The sequence below is a fragment of the Mustela putorius genome, unplaced genomic scaffold (genome assembly GCF_011764305.1).
Source record: "Mustela putorius furo isolate JIRA1106 unplaced genomic scaffold, ASM1176430v1.1 tig00537227_pilon_pilon_pilon, whole genome shotgun sequence".
NCBI classification, from domain to species: domain Eukaryota; kingdom Metazoa; phylum Chordata; class Mammalia; order Carnivora; family Mustelidae; genus Mustela; species Mustela putorius.
In genome coordinates this window covers 38779449-38795232 of record NW_025422368.1, presented here as the reverse complement: position 1 = coordinate 38795232, position 15784 = coordinate 38779449, and the positions used below count along the sequence as shown (strand labels likewise).

The following is a 15784-nucleotide window of genomic DNA, read 5'->3' as shown; positions in this document are numbered from 1 at the left end:
TGTTGTCTCTTACTCCATTCCAGTGTCTCTACCCTCTTCTTTCATACAAAAGACTAGGGCAACTTGTTTGTTTGTTTTTTTAATCTTTTAAGTGTTTTTATACAAAAAAATGTAGTTTTTCTCTTTTCTTTTTGCATTTTTAAAACACCAGTGTGGGGGAGGGATGCAAACAAGTTAACAAAAAAGATGCTTTTATAACATTATTTTCCCTGTTTAGAAAGAAGAAAAAAAAATCATTCCAATAGTATTTAAAAGTCCAAAGATGAAATAATTTTTTTCTTCCCTAAAAGCTATTAAAAGCCCCTGCCTATTGCGCCCTCTTGTGACCAGTGGAGCCATGTTACTCTTCAATGGCCCAGGTTCACTACTATGGAAAGATTGGGCCAGGCTTCTTTCTGGGCACATGGCCTAAACAAAAAAGTGGAAGCATCACAGGATTCAAAACCTCTCCCCACAGAAACTGCTGGGGGCAAGAAGATACTTCCCTGAGCCAGAAGGGACAGGTGCAGCAGCATTCCACACCCAGAGCACAGGATGGCAAAGCACTAGATATCCCACCTCTGCTTTCATTCCTTTCCAGAAGATTAGCTGGGGAGGGAAGGGGGAAGTCGACATGCCTGTGAAGAAAGTGCAACATATATGGAAATACTGGTAGAGGAAAACAGCTTAGAAGAAAAGCTTTGCCTAAAGCTTTTACTGTGAGTGGGAGAAGAAAGCCATCAAGGAGATCCCACCATGGGTAAACAGACTTCCTTTTCTGAAACCCCTATAGCACAAGAGGTCCAATTCACTTTCCCTTTCTAACGGACTAGACTTCTGGATAAGGTATTTTGGCCTTACAAGGTCCACGACCACAAGGCCACAAGCCAGGGTCCAGTTCCAGCTATAAGGTCACTCCACTGCCAACAACTGATGTGATGGTATTTTATAATCCTCTAAGTGGGAAATTAACATTTTCCCCATCCCAATCCCAGAGGTGGAAGAAGCAAGCCTGCAACATCCTCAGGCTCAGACCAAATAGAAATACTTGGAATGTAACCAAGTAATCACCATAGAGTAGTTCCAAGCAGCAAGAAATTACATCCAGGTTCTCATGGAGTACAGAGTAACAGCATGAAAGCAATCAAACCTTGTATAAATAATGTTTCTTTGCCCCCCTTTTTTTTAGTTAAAGAAATCCAGTGTCTCAAAACTTGTGAAAAAAACTTGTGAAAATATGTTTAAAAAAGACTCCGGGAGCCTGCCACACTTTTTTGCTCATTGTAACTATCTTGTACCTTCTGATACCAAGAGATAGTGTGATAGCCTCTTCTGCACAGGCCCTATTGTTTTATCTCTGTCCTATAACTGTACCTCTCTAGAAAAAAAAAAACAAAAAACAAAATGGGGAGCGAAGGGAAGGCATTTCTACTAGTGAGAAGAGAATGCAAATCAAAAGCAAACTGGAAAGCAAGATCAATGTTAAGGATGGGATGAGAGACTGGAGTGGAGACTGCCTAAGAAATCTGGCTGAGTATGCTTTGGTTTGGGGGACTGAAGAAGCAGCTGGGCATTTAAAGTGCAATCACATTGGTAATAAATGATCATCCCTTTCTTCTGACTCCTCGCCCAGCTGATCATCCCCCACACCACGATACGCAGCAGGCACATTGCGGGGTTTAGAACGGCACACAAAGTCACAACCATCCTGTAGAGAGAAGCAAAGGAAGGAAATGATCATTTGGAATAACCAACTTTGAGGGTGAGGCAAAATACACCTATGGCTCAAGGATAATGAGAAAATCCAGAAGCTCTAAGGGCCAGCCTAAATTGAATTTAGGGCTAATGTGAGAAAAATTCTAATTAGGTCTTACTTTCTCCCCATCCAGGTCCCTTAACAGCTTTATCAGATTCCTCAACTTAAGCAACAGTGTTGCTCTTCCAGCTAAGCCTTTCCCAAGGCCAGACTAAGATGCTATGCTACTTGTTACTTTGTACTACGGCCTGGGACTCCTTTGTGTTTAGCACCCGAAGTCCTATGTCCCTGGAAATCCCCCCGTCTAGGTAAACCAGGGTGGTTGGTCACTCAACCTTGGCGGCAGGCTACAGACTCAGCCACCAGTCCTGTTACTTACTGCTACCAGGTTGCCAAGATCTTGCCAGAAGGCTAAGTGGGGAAACTGCTCCATTCCCTTGGCTCCCACCACCAGTCGCTGGTATAGGAACCCTCCGATGATATAGACAGCAACCAGTGATGCAAACCTATTAAGAAAGACATCGCTAGTTAAAAACCAAGGAATAGTAAAACTGATAAGAAAAGGTACTCTTTATATTAGTGGTTTCCTAGTCTGTATTCTATAAAAATGGGGGGAAAAAACGCCCCTAAAATGGGAAGGGTGCCTTCTTTAGAAAACCAGTTAGAGCACATCTAAAAGCAAAGGCTCAGACAAAAATAAGACTTCATGTGTGACTCTGACTTGTAGCCAAGAATAAGTACTATTAGCTAAGTACAGAGTTCCACTTCCCCGAAAGTTCTTATAATCTAATGGGATAATAAAAAAACTGTCCGGTTTTCCAGTAATGGGACGTAAAGCATTTCCAAATGCAAATATTAGAGGTGAAACATTGTATCTAACTTTTAAAAACTTGCATAATCAGAGTTTAAAAGTATCCTCCCCCTCCAATTATAGTATAGTGTGTACACATATACAGACAATTTGTGTCTAAGTGTCACCAAGTAATTGAGTTTAAGGGGGAAAAAAAGGGAAGGTTTGGACTGATAAAGGAAAAAGCACTCACGTGACTAGTAAGATAGAACCCACACTGAGGTAAGAGATCTCTGGGGAACAGGCCAGGCTGCTATCCATCTCAAAGAGGTAGAAACAATCTTGAACTTTGCCTCGCTCCTCAAACACAAGGTTAAAATTGTCCTGATGATGAAAGGACAGAACAGAACACAACAATGTGGTTAACTGTTTCGACGCTTACTTAGAAAAAGAAATAAACCCACAAACTAAAAAACATTTGCTTTCTCTCCTGATTCAGTAATTTATTTTCCATGTATGATTGAACACAAGTGTCTGTGACACAAGGAAAAACTGAACTAGTTTTCTCTTGTCTGTCCCGATGTATCATTTTCCCTGTGGAAATTCTTTCCACCTCAGGTCAGTGCTCTCATCTGCTCTCTAGGCTCATGTGCCCCGGGATGCCTCACCGCTAGTGTGTGTCGATTGCAGGAGATCATCACCACTGCACGACGCTGCTCCATGCCACAGTGACTGTCATATTCGTCACCCCCTTTATAGGTCAGCATGATCCAATTACCTGAGGAGGGACAACGGAAATGTTGCTTTGGGGCAGGAAGGCAGGCCTAGGTATGATGGCAGAAAGGAATGGAGGAGTTCAATGAAATTGGTTTTGATTAAAATAACCAGTATCAGTATGAGCTCTGTAAACCAGAAATACCAAGTTAAAACCTGCTTCTTTGTAACAGCTTTATGTTTCCTTAAGACAATGAAGATATTAAAGACAGGCAACTAATAGTGCAAAAACAATTAGGACCCATGCTTTCATACTGATTGACATTTTCTGAACACCTGCTCACATCAAAAGAAGAGGTTCCATAAAATTCTTAGGTGGTAGGGGAAAACTTAAGATTTAAAATTAGCCACAGATAAATGCAAGGTGTAAGATCGGGAGCCATTTCTTCTTTAATACTTATGGCACTCAAATTTCTTTTGCAAAATATCCTTTGATTTATCAATCATGTGAGGTGAATAAGGTAAAGATTCTGTTTCTAATCTTGCACATATGAAGAAACACAAGATGAAATGATTTTTCAAAGTCATAGGCAAGTAAACGAGCTGGGTCAAAAATCCAGTCTTACAACCCCTACTTACCCCCAAATTCTTGATGTTATTTTTCATTATATTATTGATATGAACAAATATCTGCACTGGAAAATACGTTATCTGCTTAAGGGAGGGGATTAGACCACAGGTGTTCACATAGTTCTTTCCAGCAATATGATTTTATGACTTCTGAGAAACCTAATCACCACAGCCCAAGTTAGCTGGGGAAGTTTTGGTAGACAGGTTTGCAAAAAAAGTTTAATCTCTGAAAATGTAACTGGCAAAACTGGACTAATTCAATGAGAAATAGTTGTTGGTGTTTTCAAGCCTGGTATGAAAAACATATTAAGCTACAGAATCCCAGCTAGATTCTTTATGCATGAGCTTTTCATTAACTTTAAAACAAACATAAAGGTCCTGACCCATGACTCCGGAGGAGCGGTGGAACTAGGTATCTTGTGGTTTAGTCTCAGGTGAACTGAAGCACATGTACCATATAATACTCTAAAAAGAATGCAAAAGGCTGACACATACAGGATCGTCAGAGGGATTGACCTGGGATCCATTAACCAACAGGGAGAGTCTTACTTCCATTGAAGACGTGAGTCTCGTTGAGTCTCCCTACCACTCTTTCCTTCCCATTACTTTTGTTGATCTGCACCAGGCCTGCCCCAGAGGTGCGGTTGCCAGCTTCCCGGCAGACCCTGAATATATAGATGTATGTGTCCGGACCCTGGCCCACAGTGCTCTCAAAGCTGTAAGGAGAAGTGAGGAGAAAGAAGGAAGAGAAGTTACTGGCTATCAGCTTTAGGACAAGCAGCCTCTCTTCCTTTAAGCTGCCTACCCCTACCGCCCCCGCCCCCCACCTCCTGCCAAGTGTGATTAATTTACTTATCTGTCACAACTAAATGTACTAGTTAATAATATTTGTTGATTATGAAATACCCATGTAATAGTGAATAGTTCATTTGTTGAAAGAAGACAATCCTAACTGCTGACGATGATGGTTTAAAACACAACATCCAAGATAGCTAGATATTCTAGAATACCTATTCTAGACTATGCTGAAGTGTCAGTTGCTATTTCCCAGTGAATAGGATCTATATTCATGGGAAGTATCCCATGGCTTCTTGTTCCTTGAAGATCATCTTTAGATTTACATACCCAAAGATTCCTGACACTTCTGATGTGTACAGGCCTCAATGTTTATCTGATACTTCTAAATTCCTATTACATGGAAGTACCAAATAATGCTTTTTAATTCCTACAAGGTGGTCTCCTGGATCCAGTCTTAAAAACAGTGCATTTTCTCTTCTGCATAAGAGAATTGCACACTGCTACTAAAAACTGGGCTCAGAATTTGCTCTACAGCATTAAAAAAAAACAAAAAAACAAAAAAACCAACAAGCAAAACCAAACAGGGGTGCCTGGGTGGCTCAGTAGGTTAGCATCCAGCTCTCAATCTCAGCTTAGGATTTGAGCCCTGCGCTAGGCTCCACGCTGGGCATGGAGCCTGCTTTTAAAAAAAGTAAGATATCATGGCCAAATAAGACCAACATTACTAAAGTTCAGACTAGAACCATCTCCCAGAGTTGGTTATTATACACGTTTTCCCTCCACAGAGAGTAGTAATACTAAAAGTCAGTAAGTGGAGGAAAAAAAATATATTCTTAAGATTTTGTTTTAAAAAGTATTTCTATACCCAATGTGGGACTCGAACTTACAACCCCAAGATCAAGAGTCATATGCTCCACCAACTGAGCCCGCCAGGCCCCCGAGAAGAAAAGATTCTTTAACAAAGTTATTTTCTCAAGTCCTTTAAAGCTGTTCTCAGCTACCTTTTGTTATACAGTGGTTGCAACCTCTTCAGAAGAGCCAACTCTTTCTCAGACTCTCGCCCTTTTTCTCCTACCAGGTCGCAGGTTTTTTCTTCTGTCTGCCAGGATTCTCTTACTGCCACAGCTAGGAGCAGTGGCAGGAGCAGTCCAGTCCTCCAGCAGCTGTAGAAGAGGAACATCCTTTTGGGAGAGGGAGTGTGGGTGTTGACGAAGTGGGGAAGATCGGGGTGGGGGAAGAGAGAGAGAAAGCACATGAATGTACAATTTTTACTGTTTTATCTTCCATCCACCACTTATTCTACATTAGTCAATTTTCCTTATTAACACAAAGTTGGGTTTTATTTTTTTGGGTCTATTTCGGGCTTTTAGCTTTCCACCCATTATTTTTTTCCCTCTCCTCTAATACTCAGAACAGGATTCTTAATCTTTAGGTTTATTTTTCTTTTTAAGGAAAGGGACTCCAGTACTTTGGCTCCTAACTTCTGTCAATATTCAGAAACTTCAACAGTCTTTGTTCATATTCATCGTAAGAAAGATGGTAAGAGATAAATAAAGGCACAGCACCTAAAAGCTGACATTTACCTAAGTTAATGGCTCATCTCTGAAAGCACAATCGTTTAAATTATAGGAAGAAGAAAATTCACTAGGTTGAAGTGACTGAAGACGTCTTTCAAAATCCACCTCAGGCTCTACATATCATAAATCTCAAGAGTTTCTAAACTTCCAGTAAGCAGTTGTCTTTGTACACTCTGAACTGGTGACAATTCTTGGCAATCACTAAGTCACTTTCCAATTCCCCTGTTTCTTGTACTGCTCTAGGAATGGAAACACATGGTTCCATTTCCTAAACTCATTTTTCTTTTCCTCTAATCCATCTTCACCCAGGACATACTCATTTATCCTTGCAAAAGACTTCACTCTGATGTCCATTAGTTAATGATCCTCCAGGCCACTGCTACTTGTTAATTTCATAACAGTGTCACTGTTATCATACAAATATTTAATTCTTCCAAACTTTTCTTACTTGTAGTAACATGCTTCCAGACTACAAGCCTGGACTTTGGCTAATTAACTCTTTAGAGTCCTCTAATTCTTTTTCAGGTTAGTTAATCAACTCCAGTACATTTCTAGAATAAAAAACTAGGCAGAGTTTAATGGGTATTAGTAAATTTGAAGATAGGAAAATGGAAACTCTGAGCCCTGACTGAATTGTCTCTGCCCTGACTGAATTTTCTCTACTCCCCTAAACAAACTTACATTTGACCTTCTGTTTTCCACACTCCATTAGGGCAACAAATGCTTGGGAAATTGTCTCCCTGACTTTGTGTATTTTTTTTCTCTTACGATTTTATTTACTTATTTGAGATAAGAGAGAGAGCAGAAGCATGGGGAGGGGCAGAGGGAGAAGCAGACTCCACTTCGAGCAGGGAGCCTGACATGGGGCCTGATCCCAGGATGCTGGGAACACGACCTGAACCAAAGGCAGACACTTAACTGACAGAGCCACCCAGATGTTCCAACGACTTTGTGTATTTCCAAAACCAACTCACTACAGTAGTATTAGTAAAGTGTTTCCATAGAATAATTATCACCAGTCGTAATGTCCAATGCCCCCATAAAACAGATTTAGAGCACTAATAGGAAACTTTATAATAGAGTACTTGCCTTTTACTCTTAAAAGCATTTAACATGCATTAACTAATTAATCCTTACAAAAACCCTATGCAGTAAATACAATTATTGTCCTTATTTTACAGATGAAAGAACTGAGACATAGCCAATGGAGTGACCCAGAAAGTCTGGCTCCAGAGCTCATGGTCTACATTTAACCACTACATGTGTATCCCCTTTCACATTAATTTTTTGGGACTCAGGGTAGGCAGCCAAAGCCTTGCTTTCTTTTTGACAAAGCAGGGGGAAGTGATTCCTCACATAGTTCACTGAATAAGAGGTAGAATAAAGAACTCAAAGCTCAAACTCCTACCTTCCCTAAATTAACTCATTGCTCAACACATTACATGACCAGCATTGTTCCTAAAAAAAAAAAAAAAAAAAAAAATTAAGAGATTCCTTTTACTAGATTGATTTAACATGCCATTTTCCTTATATTCTCTCAGGATCTAATTTAAAATTTCAACATTCTGGACTGTCAAGCTTTTTTTTTTTTTTTTTTTTTTCCAGGACTAGTTTTCCAGAGGGGATTCTCATACAGAAGGCTGTGTTATATGGCCTAAAAGTTAGTTCCTTATTTGTTAATAGTTTATGATTTCTTTTCCCAAATTAGAACAAAATTGGGATAGGATAAAGGGTTAAACACCCCGCAGTCTCCATTTGTGGAGCTGAACTCTCTTTCATTTGCTTATTTGTTCAAGAAGTTAGGCTGAGACTCAACTTACACTCTTCTCTCTTTTCTGCCTAAGGTTTGTCTGTTTTGAGCTACTTCTTTGATTCAGTGGCAAATGCTCTAAGTGCTTTATCTAGATTGTCTGTAATCTCCACAGTCAAGAAAAGAAGGTATAATTTCTCCCATTTTACAGATAAGGAAACTGATGCTTACAAAGGCTAAATTATTTGCCCTAGGTTACACAAGTATTAAACATGTATGAAGTTGGTGGGGCAACTTGGATGATTCATGGCATAAAGCTATTTTCTGATAAATATAGGGGTGCAAAAATTTATTAGCGAGCGTATGAAATCCAAGGGCTGTGTAGTTCCCTTTTAATGTGCTACACTTAGATCCTCAAGGTGCAACAGTCTGTCTAGATACTTTGGAAATAAAGGGCCGAACTTTAAGATTTTGAAAATCCCCTTCAATTTTCTTGTTCTAGGACAGATCTATTTTGGTAATGCTAAAACAATTCTCTTCAATGGAATGACCACTGACTAAGCCAGGAATTGGGAAGCAGTTCAAATCACTGGGCATCTGTACCACTCTTTCCCACCCGTCAAGACTAGCCATGAGCATTTTCCATTTTTCAGTGGAATTTCTACTTTCGGCTGTCTGGCTCATTCCTGAGGTAACCACCCTCATCTCCTGTCTCCAGCAGTCTACCCTTTCAGAAGAGCAGCCCGACGCTGAGAAGCCCTAGACAAGCGGCTCTAGGTCCCATGGGCGGAAGCTCCCCAGAAAGAGAAAGCACGAGATAAGCCCTCTAGTAGCTATCCCATACCATACACGCACCCTCTTCGAACTTCTCCCAGGGTTCTAGAAATTCTTATTCCCTCTAGTCTCCTGATTTCCCAACTGCCTAGAGCCGTATCCTCTCCATATGATGCCACTTTACCTTCCTCCACAATGCAGGCCAAAAATTCCCTCTACAGGTATCCAGGAACACCTCCAGCGACTCCATACCCAGGGTCCTTCCTTTCTCTGCCTTCCAAATACACGTCGAATCCTCCTCCGGACTTGGTAGGTCTTTTCTCCCTCACTCCCTTCGGGACTCTCTAACTCCCCGCCCTCACGCCGCCTCCGCCTCCATTCTGCCCTAGGGCTCCTCAGCTGGAATCCTGGCTAGAACCGCGGCCAAAGGAGACTTAGCGATCCCCAGCCCCTGTTCCGAGCACCGGGGTGTGAGCGCTCTCCAGCTCCCCTCCTCCTCCACGCCCCTCATACTCACGTGTCACGGGCACAGGGAGTAGCCAAGGCGCAGAATCCCTGGCTGAATACCTGTCTGGGGCTGGGAGACAGGGCCAGCGAGGGGCCAGCCACAGACCCCGGACCCAGAACTCGTGTCAAAGGCCAGCGTTCTCCAAGGCGCCTCGCCGTGCTCCACTCCGGGAACCGGAAACAGGAAGCACCAGGCGTCTTCTGGGCAACTGCTCCTCCCACTAGACCCCGCGGCATGTGACCACAGAACCATTTCGCCCCTTTCCCCTTCCCGGTCTCCCGGCCGATCCCAGGCCCTGATTGGTCAGGATCCGGGTCCTGAAGCTCCGCCCTTGTCCTATCAACTCCAACCACTTTCCGAGATTTTCAAGTTGCGTTCCACCTTCGGGGGGGGGGGTTCGCGTTTCTACCAATGGGGTCCCAGAGTCCCGCCCCTGAGCTTCTCTACTCGCGGAGTCGCTCGCGGAGTCACGCGCGGTCACGCGCCGGCCAGCTCCCAGAAGAGGGTACGCGAGGGCGGGCGGCGGAAGCGGAAATTGGGAAAGGAGGCCGTCGGCCAGGCTTCAGTGGGAGCTGTAGTTCTCGCCCCGGGTCTCTTCCTGTCGGTGTTTCCCGTGCCGGTTTGCCGCCGGCGAGAGGCGCTGTTTCGCCGTCGGTCTGTGCCGAGTCGCGTTGTCTTCAGGATCGGCATCTAGAGGAGAGTGGACAGCGATTGGGTCGCGGCTTTCTTAATGACACCTTTGTTCTTTATTTCCTTTCTATACTTGAGTACCTTGGGGTCTGTTGTTAACCTTGTCATCCCGGTCCTTCTGCGTAAAACACGGCAAACAGTTCTGCTCACCGGAGGTTTCGCGGCATTTTGCGTGCTGAGCCCTCCGTAACCGATTCTGTTCAGCCCACCCTGTCCGCATTCCTGGTGTCCTGGGGAAAGAACTATCCTCTTTTAGTCTGCGTGCCTTTGCCAAGATCCTCCGCGGTTTTCCTCAGGTCGGTCTGAACTCGTCGCTTGCTCAAGTCCTGCGCGTTCCTGGAACTCGGTTCAGATGCTTTTGCTCCCGTGACTTTCTGGATTTTAACGCTTTTCGGAATGAAGAACTCCTTCCTCTTAAGTGCCGGCTTGTTGCCTCTACTTGGTTTTAACCGGATTCCATGCTGCTTTGACTCCTGCGTTGCTTTTGTGTGTGTCCCCCTCTCTTCGCGGGTAGGGACTGGATTTTGATGCGTCCTTCTCACCAGAGCTAGTACAAGGTTTTGAATCCAGTCATAATGGAAGCGAATACGTGCATGGTTCTGTGGTGCCGGCACTGTTCTAAGTGCTTAAATGGGAATTGATTGATTTAATCTTAAACCTAAGCTTTCAATTTTGAAGCTGATGGTGGCTAAGGAACTTAACTCTGGTTGCCACGTCTATTAAGTTAACGTTGTCAGTATTCAGGTTCCGTAATTGAGGCGTAAGTTAGTTATATGTGCATGTAGTCTTCAGAGTCGAAGCTCTCACGCAATACTTTATGCTCACTGTTTAGGATTCTGCATTTGTTTATTGATTGGTACATTCAGTTCAGCCAAGGTGGTTATCATGTCTGGGTTGGGTTTGAATGTGTTCTCAAGAAAAATATAAAAAAATTAGGGGCTCCTGGGTGGCTCAGTGGGTTAAAGCCTCTGCCTTCGGCTCAGGTCATGATCCCGGGGTCCTGGGATCTAGCACCACGTCCGGCTCTCTGCTCAGCGGGGAGCCTGCTTCCCTTCTCTGTGCCTTCCCTGCTTCGCTCTCTGTGCCTGCCTCTCTGCCTGCTTGTGATCTCTGTCAAATAAATAAATAAAATCTTTTAAAAAATCTTAAAAAAAAGAAAAATATAAGAAAATTTAAAAGTTAATCTCTTTCTAATAATAAGAGTAATTTGTAATCAGAAAATACAGAGAAGGACAAAATAAAAATCCAAAACCCACAAAGAGGTTATGTATTTCTCTCAGGAATGTGTTATCCATTTCCTTCTTAAAAACATTTAATGTAATCAAAGTTTTTCTCTATATCGCTAACTTTACAAATAAACTTTTAATTTTTAAATTTTTGTTATTTTAAAGATTTTCTTTATTGATTTGACTGAGAACACAAGTAGGCAGAGAGGCAGGCAGAGAGAGGGGGAAGGCAGGCTCCCTGCTGAGCAGAGAGCCCGATGCAGGACTGGTCCCAGGACCCTGGGATCATGACCTGAGCCCAAGGCAGAAGCTTTAACTCACTGAGCCACCAGGCGCCCCACAAATAAACTTTTTAATGGTTGCATAATATTTAGGTGCATGGATTACTGCTTAAGCAATTCCATTAGAGTTAGGTATTTAAGGCATTTCTACTGAATTTTTTTTTTTTTTCAATTCATTCAACATATAGTTACTGAGCAGTTAGTTACACTGTTACAGATTTTGGGTGATGAATGGGAGAAAATAAAAGACAAAAATCTCTTTTACAATGAGCTTTCATTCTAGCATTAATGTTCTTTTGTTGGTGAATTCAAATTTTAACTTCAGAAATCTTGCCTCTGGTCATTGACTACAGTCGTGTTGGGCTTGAGGGAAGGTAGGTTGTATGTTGGAAATGGTGAAAGGTCCAGCAACACAGTTGAGTAGGATGAATAATTTGTCTTATGTAGTAGGAGTGAGAAGGAGGGAGAGACCTCCCCTCCCTTTCCATCCCTTACAAATAACTTGGGTTACTTCCCTGCTTCTCAGCCTTTAGGGCTGATTATGGAAACTATCTATGTCAGGGACAAAACTGAAATTAGCAGGGTTTTTGCTTTTTTGCTCTGTGTCTGTCTAGCCTTATCATTAACAAGAACACCCTCCACACTCTACCCACACCCACACCCCCTCCCACATACAATTGCTCACTTTGTTTAGAAAGTTCTGTGACTTTTGTTCTAAAATCATATGTTAAGGATGCCTCCTGTTTAGTATAAGCAGAGGAGGGGAAGATGCTGGAAAGATCTAGTGCTTCCCACTTTGTACATGGAGGATATATTCCAAGATCCCTGAAACTAGGAACAGTACTGAGCCCCATATATACTGTATTTTTTTTCTTATACATAACCTATGATAAGGCTTGATGTGTAAGTGAGGCATGGTAAGAGATTAATGACAACAATAATAAAATAGAACAATTATAACAATATGTGAATGTGGTGTCTGTCAAAATATCTAACTGTGGGGTGCTTGGGTGGCTCACTGGGTTAAACCTCTGCCTTTGGCTGAGGTCATGATCTCAGGGTCCTAGATTCCAGCCCTGCATCGGGCTGTCTGCTCTGTAGGGAGCCTGCTTACCCCCTTCTCTCTGCCTGCCTCTCTTTCCTACTTAAAATTAAAATCTGTCAAATTAAAAAAAAATCTAACTGTACTGTACTCCTCCTTCTCATTGTGATGGTGAGAGATGATACGCTCACATGATGAAAGGAAGTGAGGTGAATGACATACAATTGTGATTTAAGGTTAGGTTGTCATTGACAGATAAGTCAGGAGGAGGATCATCTGCTCCCAGGATGTGGTTGACCTTGAATAACTGAAACCATAGAAAGTGAAACTGTGTCTAGGGGATACTACTGTATCCTGAATTCTTCCATCAATTCGTTGCTTTGATAATTTTCCCCGTCTACTTTTTTGTTAACTCTGAGCTGGGAGGTTGGGAATGGCTTTTTAAACCTCTCAATAGCTTCCTTCTGTATGAGTTTTGCATTGCAGGTTTTGCTCTGGTTTTACTATCAAATCCAGCCTGCTCACAATTTCTGATCTACTCAGGGATATTTCGAAATTTGTTGGTAGATTCTTAATCCTGTTATGCATGTATTTAGTTTGCTGTCTTGAATTGGATTTCAGTTTTGAATTTTTATTGATGCTTTCCTTTTAAAACATTTAACATATTTCAAGGACTAAATACATTTTTTGGTTTTGGTAATTTTCAACTTTAATATAATTTAACATTTTTAGAATAGATGCAAGAATAGAAAAAAGAACTCTTGTATTCACTTCACCTTGATTTACCAGTTGTTTACAAGTCGCCCCATTTGCTTTATTGGTCTCTCCCATTCCTGAAAACACACACACACACACCACACCACACAATATATACACACTCACGCAATGGTTTATTTTGAACAATTTGAAAGTTGCCCGTTACTGTTAAGGACATTAGTGTGTTTTTCCCAAGAATAAAGACATTCTCTTAACTTATTACAGTGTAATCATCACAATTAGGAATATAACATTGGTAGGATATTATTACCTAATCCATGGCCCATATTTAGATTTCATCAGTCATCCCAGTAAATATGCTTTGTAATTATTTCCCATTCCCCAACCACAGAGTCCAAGCAGGAGTCACACATTGCAGTTAGTTGCCATTTTTCTTTGTCACTGAAATTTTGAAAAGTACAGGTCACTTAATTTGTAAAATATCTCTCATTTTGGGTTTTCCTCGTGATTATATTTAGGTATATGTTTTCTTTTTCTTTCTTTTTTTTTTTAATGTTTTTAAAAAGATTTTATTTATTTATTTGACAGAGAGATCACAGGTAGGCAGAGAGGCAGGCAGAGGGAGAGGAGAGGGGGAAGCAGGCTTCCTGCTGAGTTGAGAGCTGGCTGCGGGGCTGGATCCCAGGACCCTGAGACCATGACCTGAGCTGAACGCAGAGGCTTAAACCACTGAGCTATCTAGGCACCCCTAGGTATGTGCTTTTTGATAGGACTAAGAAGTGATGTGTCCTCTTATCAGTCAAGATGCAATTAGAAGACAGATACCAGACCAGTGATTTTAAGGAAACATTTAATATAGACTTGTTTTCTAGTAAAGAATAATTAGTAAGAGGGGCTCAACAAGGACTCTAGGTTATAGAGAAGTTACACAGAAATAACAACTGGGGCGCCTGTGTGGCTCAGTGGGTTAAGCCTCTGCCTTTGGCTCAGGTCATGATCTCAGGGTCCTGTGATCGAGCCCTGCATCGGGCTCTCTGCTCGGTGGGGAGCCTGCTTGCCCCTCTCTCTGCCTACTTCTCTGCCTACTTGTGATATCTCTCTCTCTGTCAAATAAATAGATAAAATCTTAAAAAAAAAAAAAAAGAAAAATAGTAACTACAAAATGCAGCTACTACCTCTGGGCTGAAGAAGAGTTAGCAAGGAAGTACCTTAGAAGCTTGAAGAAGTGCTCGCTTCCCCAACCACGAGGTAGAGATTCAGGCCTGTGAAGAGATGGTGTAGTTCCTGCCACAGGAACATGCAGCCCACTGATGAGATAACAGATAAATTGCTGGAGGGTGTGGGTTGATGTCGACTGCCAGTGGGAGCCTCATTTTGTCATTTTGACATCTCCCCATCACGTTTGGAGCAAATTCTTTACTTTTGGGTATACAGATATTCCCTGTTTATCTTGTATTTTAATTATCCTAGAATCAGTCATTTCTCCACAGGAGCCTGGTTCCTCTTAGTGGAGAGTGGTGTTGAAAAACCAAGATCTGATTACAAGGTGTGTTTGTTGCTACTTTTGGGTCACTGCTTTAGTGCCTCTAGGCAGAGTTAGGAAATCTATATATATTTCTAAGAGTGAGAAACTGCTCCCATTACACAATATATTTATACATTTGTTTACAGACAAGAAAATACAGGAAGTAGCTTTATAACTGATAAACCATACCAATGTGTAAAGCAAGCCTATTGGAGTTCAATATTTGTTTGAAGTTTCATTTTTTTGTTGTTGGTGAGGTACAATTTATCAATAATGAAGTACACAACTCATAGGTGTATAATTCAATGAATCTTAACAATGCATCGTAACTGTAGCCACCTTGTAATCAAGATTTAGTCGATTTTCATCACCCAAGAATATTTCCTCATGTTCCTGTCTAGGATTTTCATTACAGTGTTGCATAGAAATGATAAAATTAAACATCATCCTGGCTTTGCTCCTGGGATAAACCGCACTTTGTCATGATGAATTGTCTCTTGTATTTTTCTGAATTTCATTTGCTGATATCTTTTCAAAGATTTTGAAGTCTATATTCATGAGTGTTCATGAGTCTAGTTTTGTTTTTTTTTTTGAAGATTTTATTTATATATTTGTCAAGGAGAAAGAGAGGAAGAGCACGAGAGAGCATAAGCGGGGGAGCTGCAGATAGAGGGAGAAGCAGGCTCTCCGCTGAGCAGGGAGCCCAATGCAGGATTCTACCCTAGGACTCTGGGATCGTGACCTGATCCAAAGGCAGAGGCTTAACCGACTGAGCCACCCAGGTGTCCATAATCTTTTTTTCTTGTAATTCTTTGTCAGTTTTTGTATCAGAATCATGATGCTGCCTAAAATAAGTTGGAGTGTATACTTTCATTTTCTATTTTCTGAAGGAATTGTGTTATTTATTCTTCGAAGCTTGATAGAACATGCTATTGAAGTCCTCTGAGCATGAAGCTTTTTTAATGGGAAGGTTTGTATTAAGAAATTCAGTTTCTTTAGTAGAGCCATTCAGAAATTTCTGTTTCTT

General features: G+C 41.7%; 2 protein-coding genes across 3 annotated transcripts in view; one reads left to right on the top strand and one right to left on the bottom strand.

Annotated features, from left to right (window-relative positions):
- Positions 1–63: 63 nt before the first annotated feature.
- On the bottom strand, positions 64–9539 carry M6PR (mannose-6-phosphate receptor, cation dependent). 2 transcript variants are annotated; one of them, XM_004752516.3, is made up of 8 exons: positions 9286–9420; positions 7653–7702; positions 5669–5848; positions 4419–4585; positions 3194–3303; positions 2779–2909; positions 2115–2241; positions 64–1687 (listed from the first exon to the last, which is right to left on the bottom strand). In XM_004752516.3, exons 3-8 carry the CDS (start codon positions 5845–5847, stop codon positions 1565–1567), a joined length of 837 nt encoding a protein of 278 aa, XP_004752573.1. In that variant the 5' UTR covers position 5848; positions 7653–7702; positions 9286–9420; the 3' UTR covers positions 64–1564. The 2 variants fall into 2 exon arrangements, with proteins under 2 accessions (XP_004752573.1, XP_004752572.1); XM_004752515.3 differs by lacking the exon at positions 7653–7702 and having other exon boundaries at positions 9286–9539.
- A 230-nt stretch (positions 9540–9769) lies between these two features.
- KLRG1 (killer cell lectin like receptor G1) overlaps positions 9770–15784 on the top strand; it is a 371299-nt gene continuing 365284 nt past the window's right edge. Inside the window, exon 1 of the mRNA XM_045073431.1 lies at positions 9770–10262. The gene's annotated coding sequence lies outside the window, so the exon portion shown is untranslated. The remainder of the gene's footprint in view (positions 10263–15784) is intronic.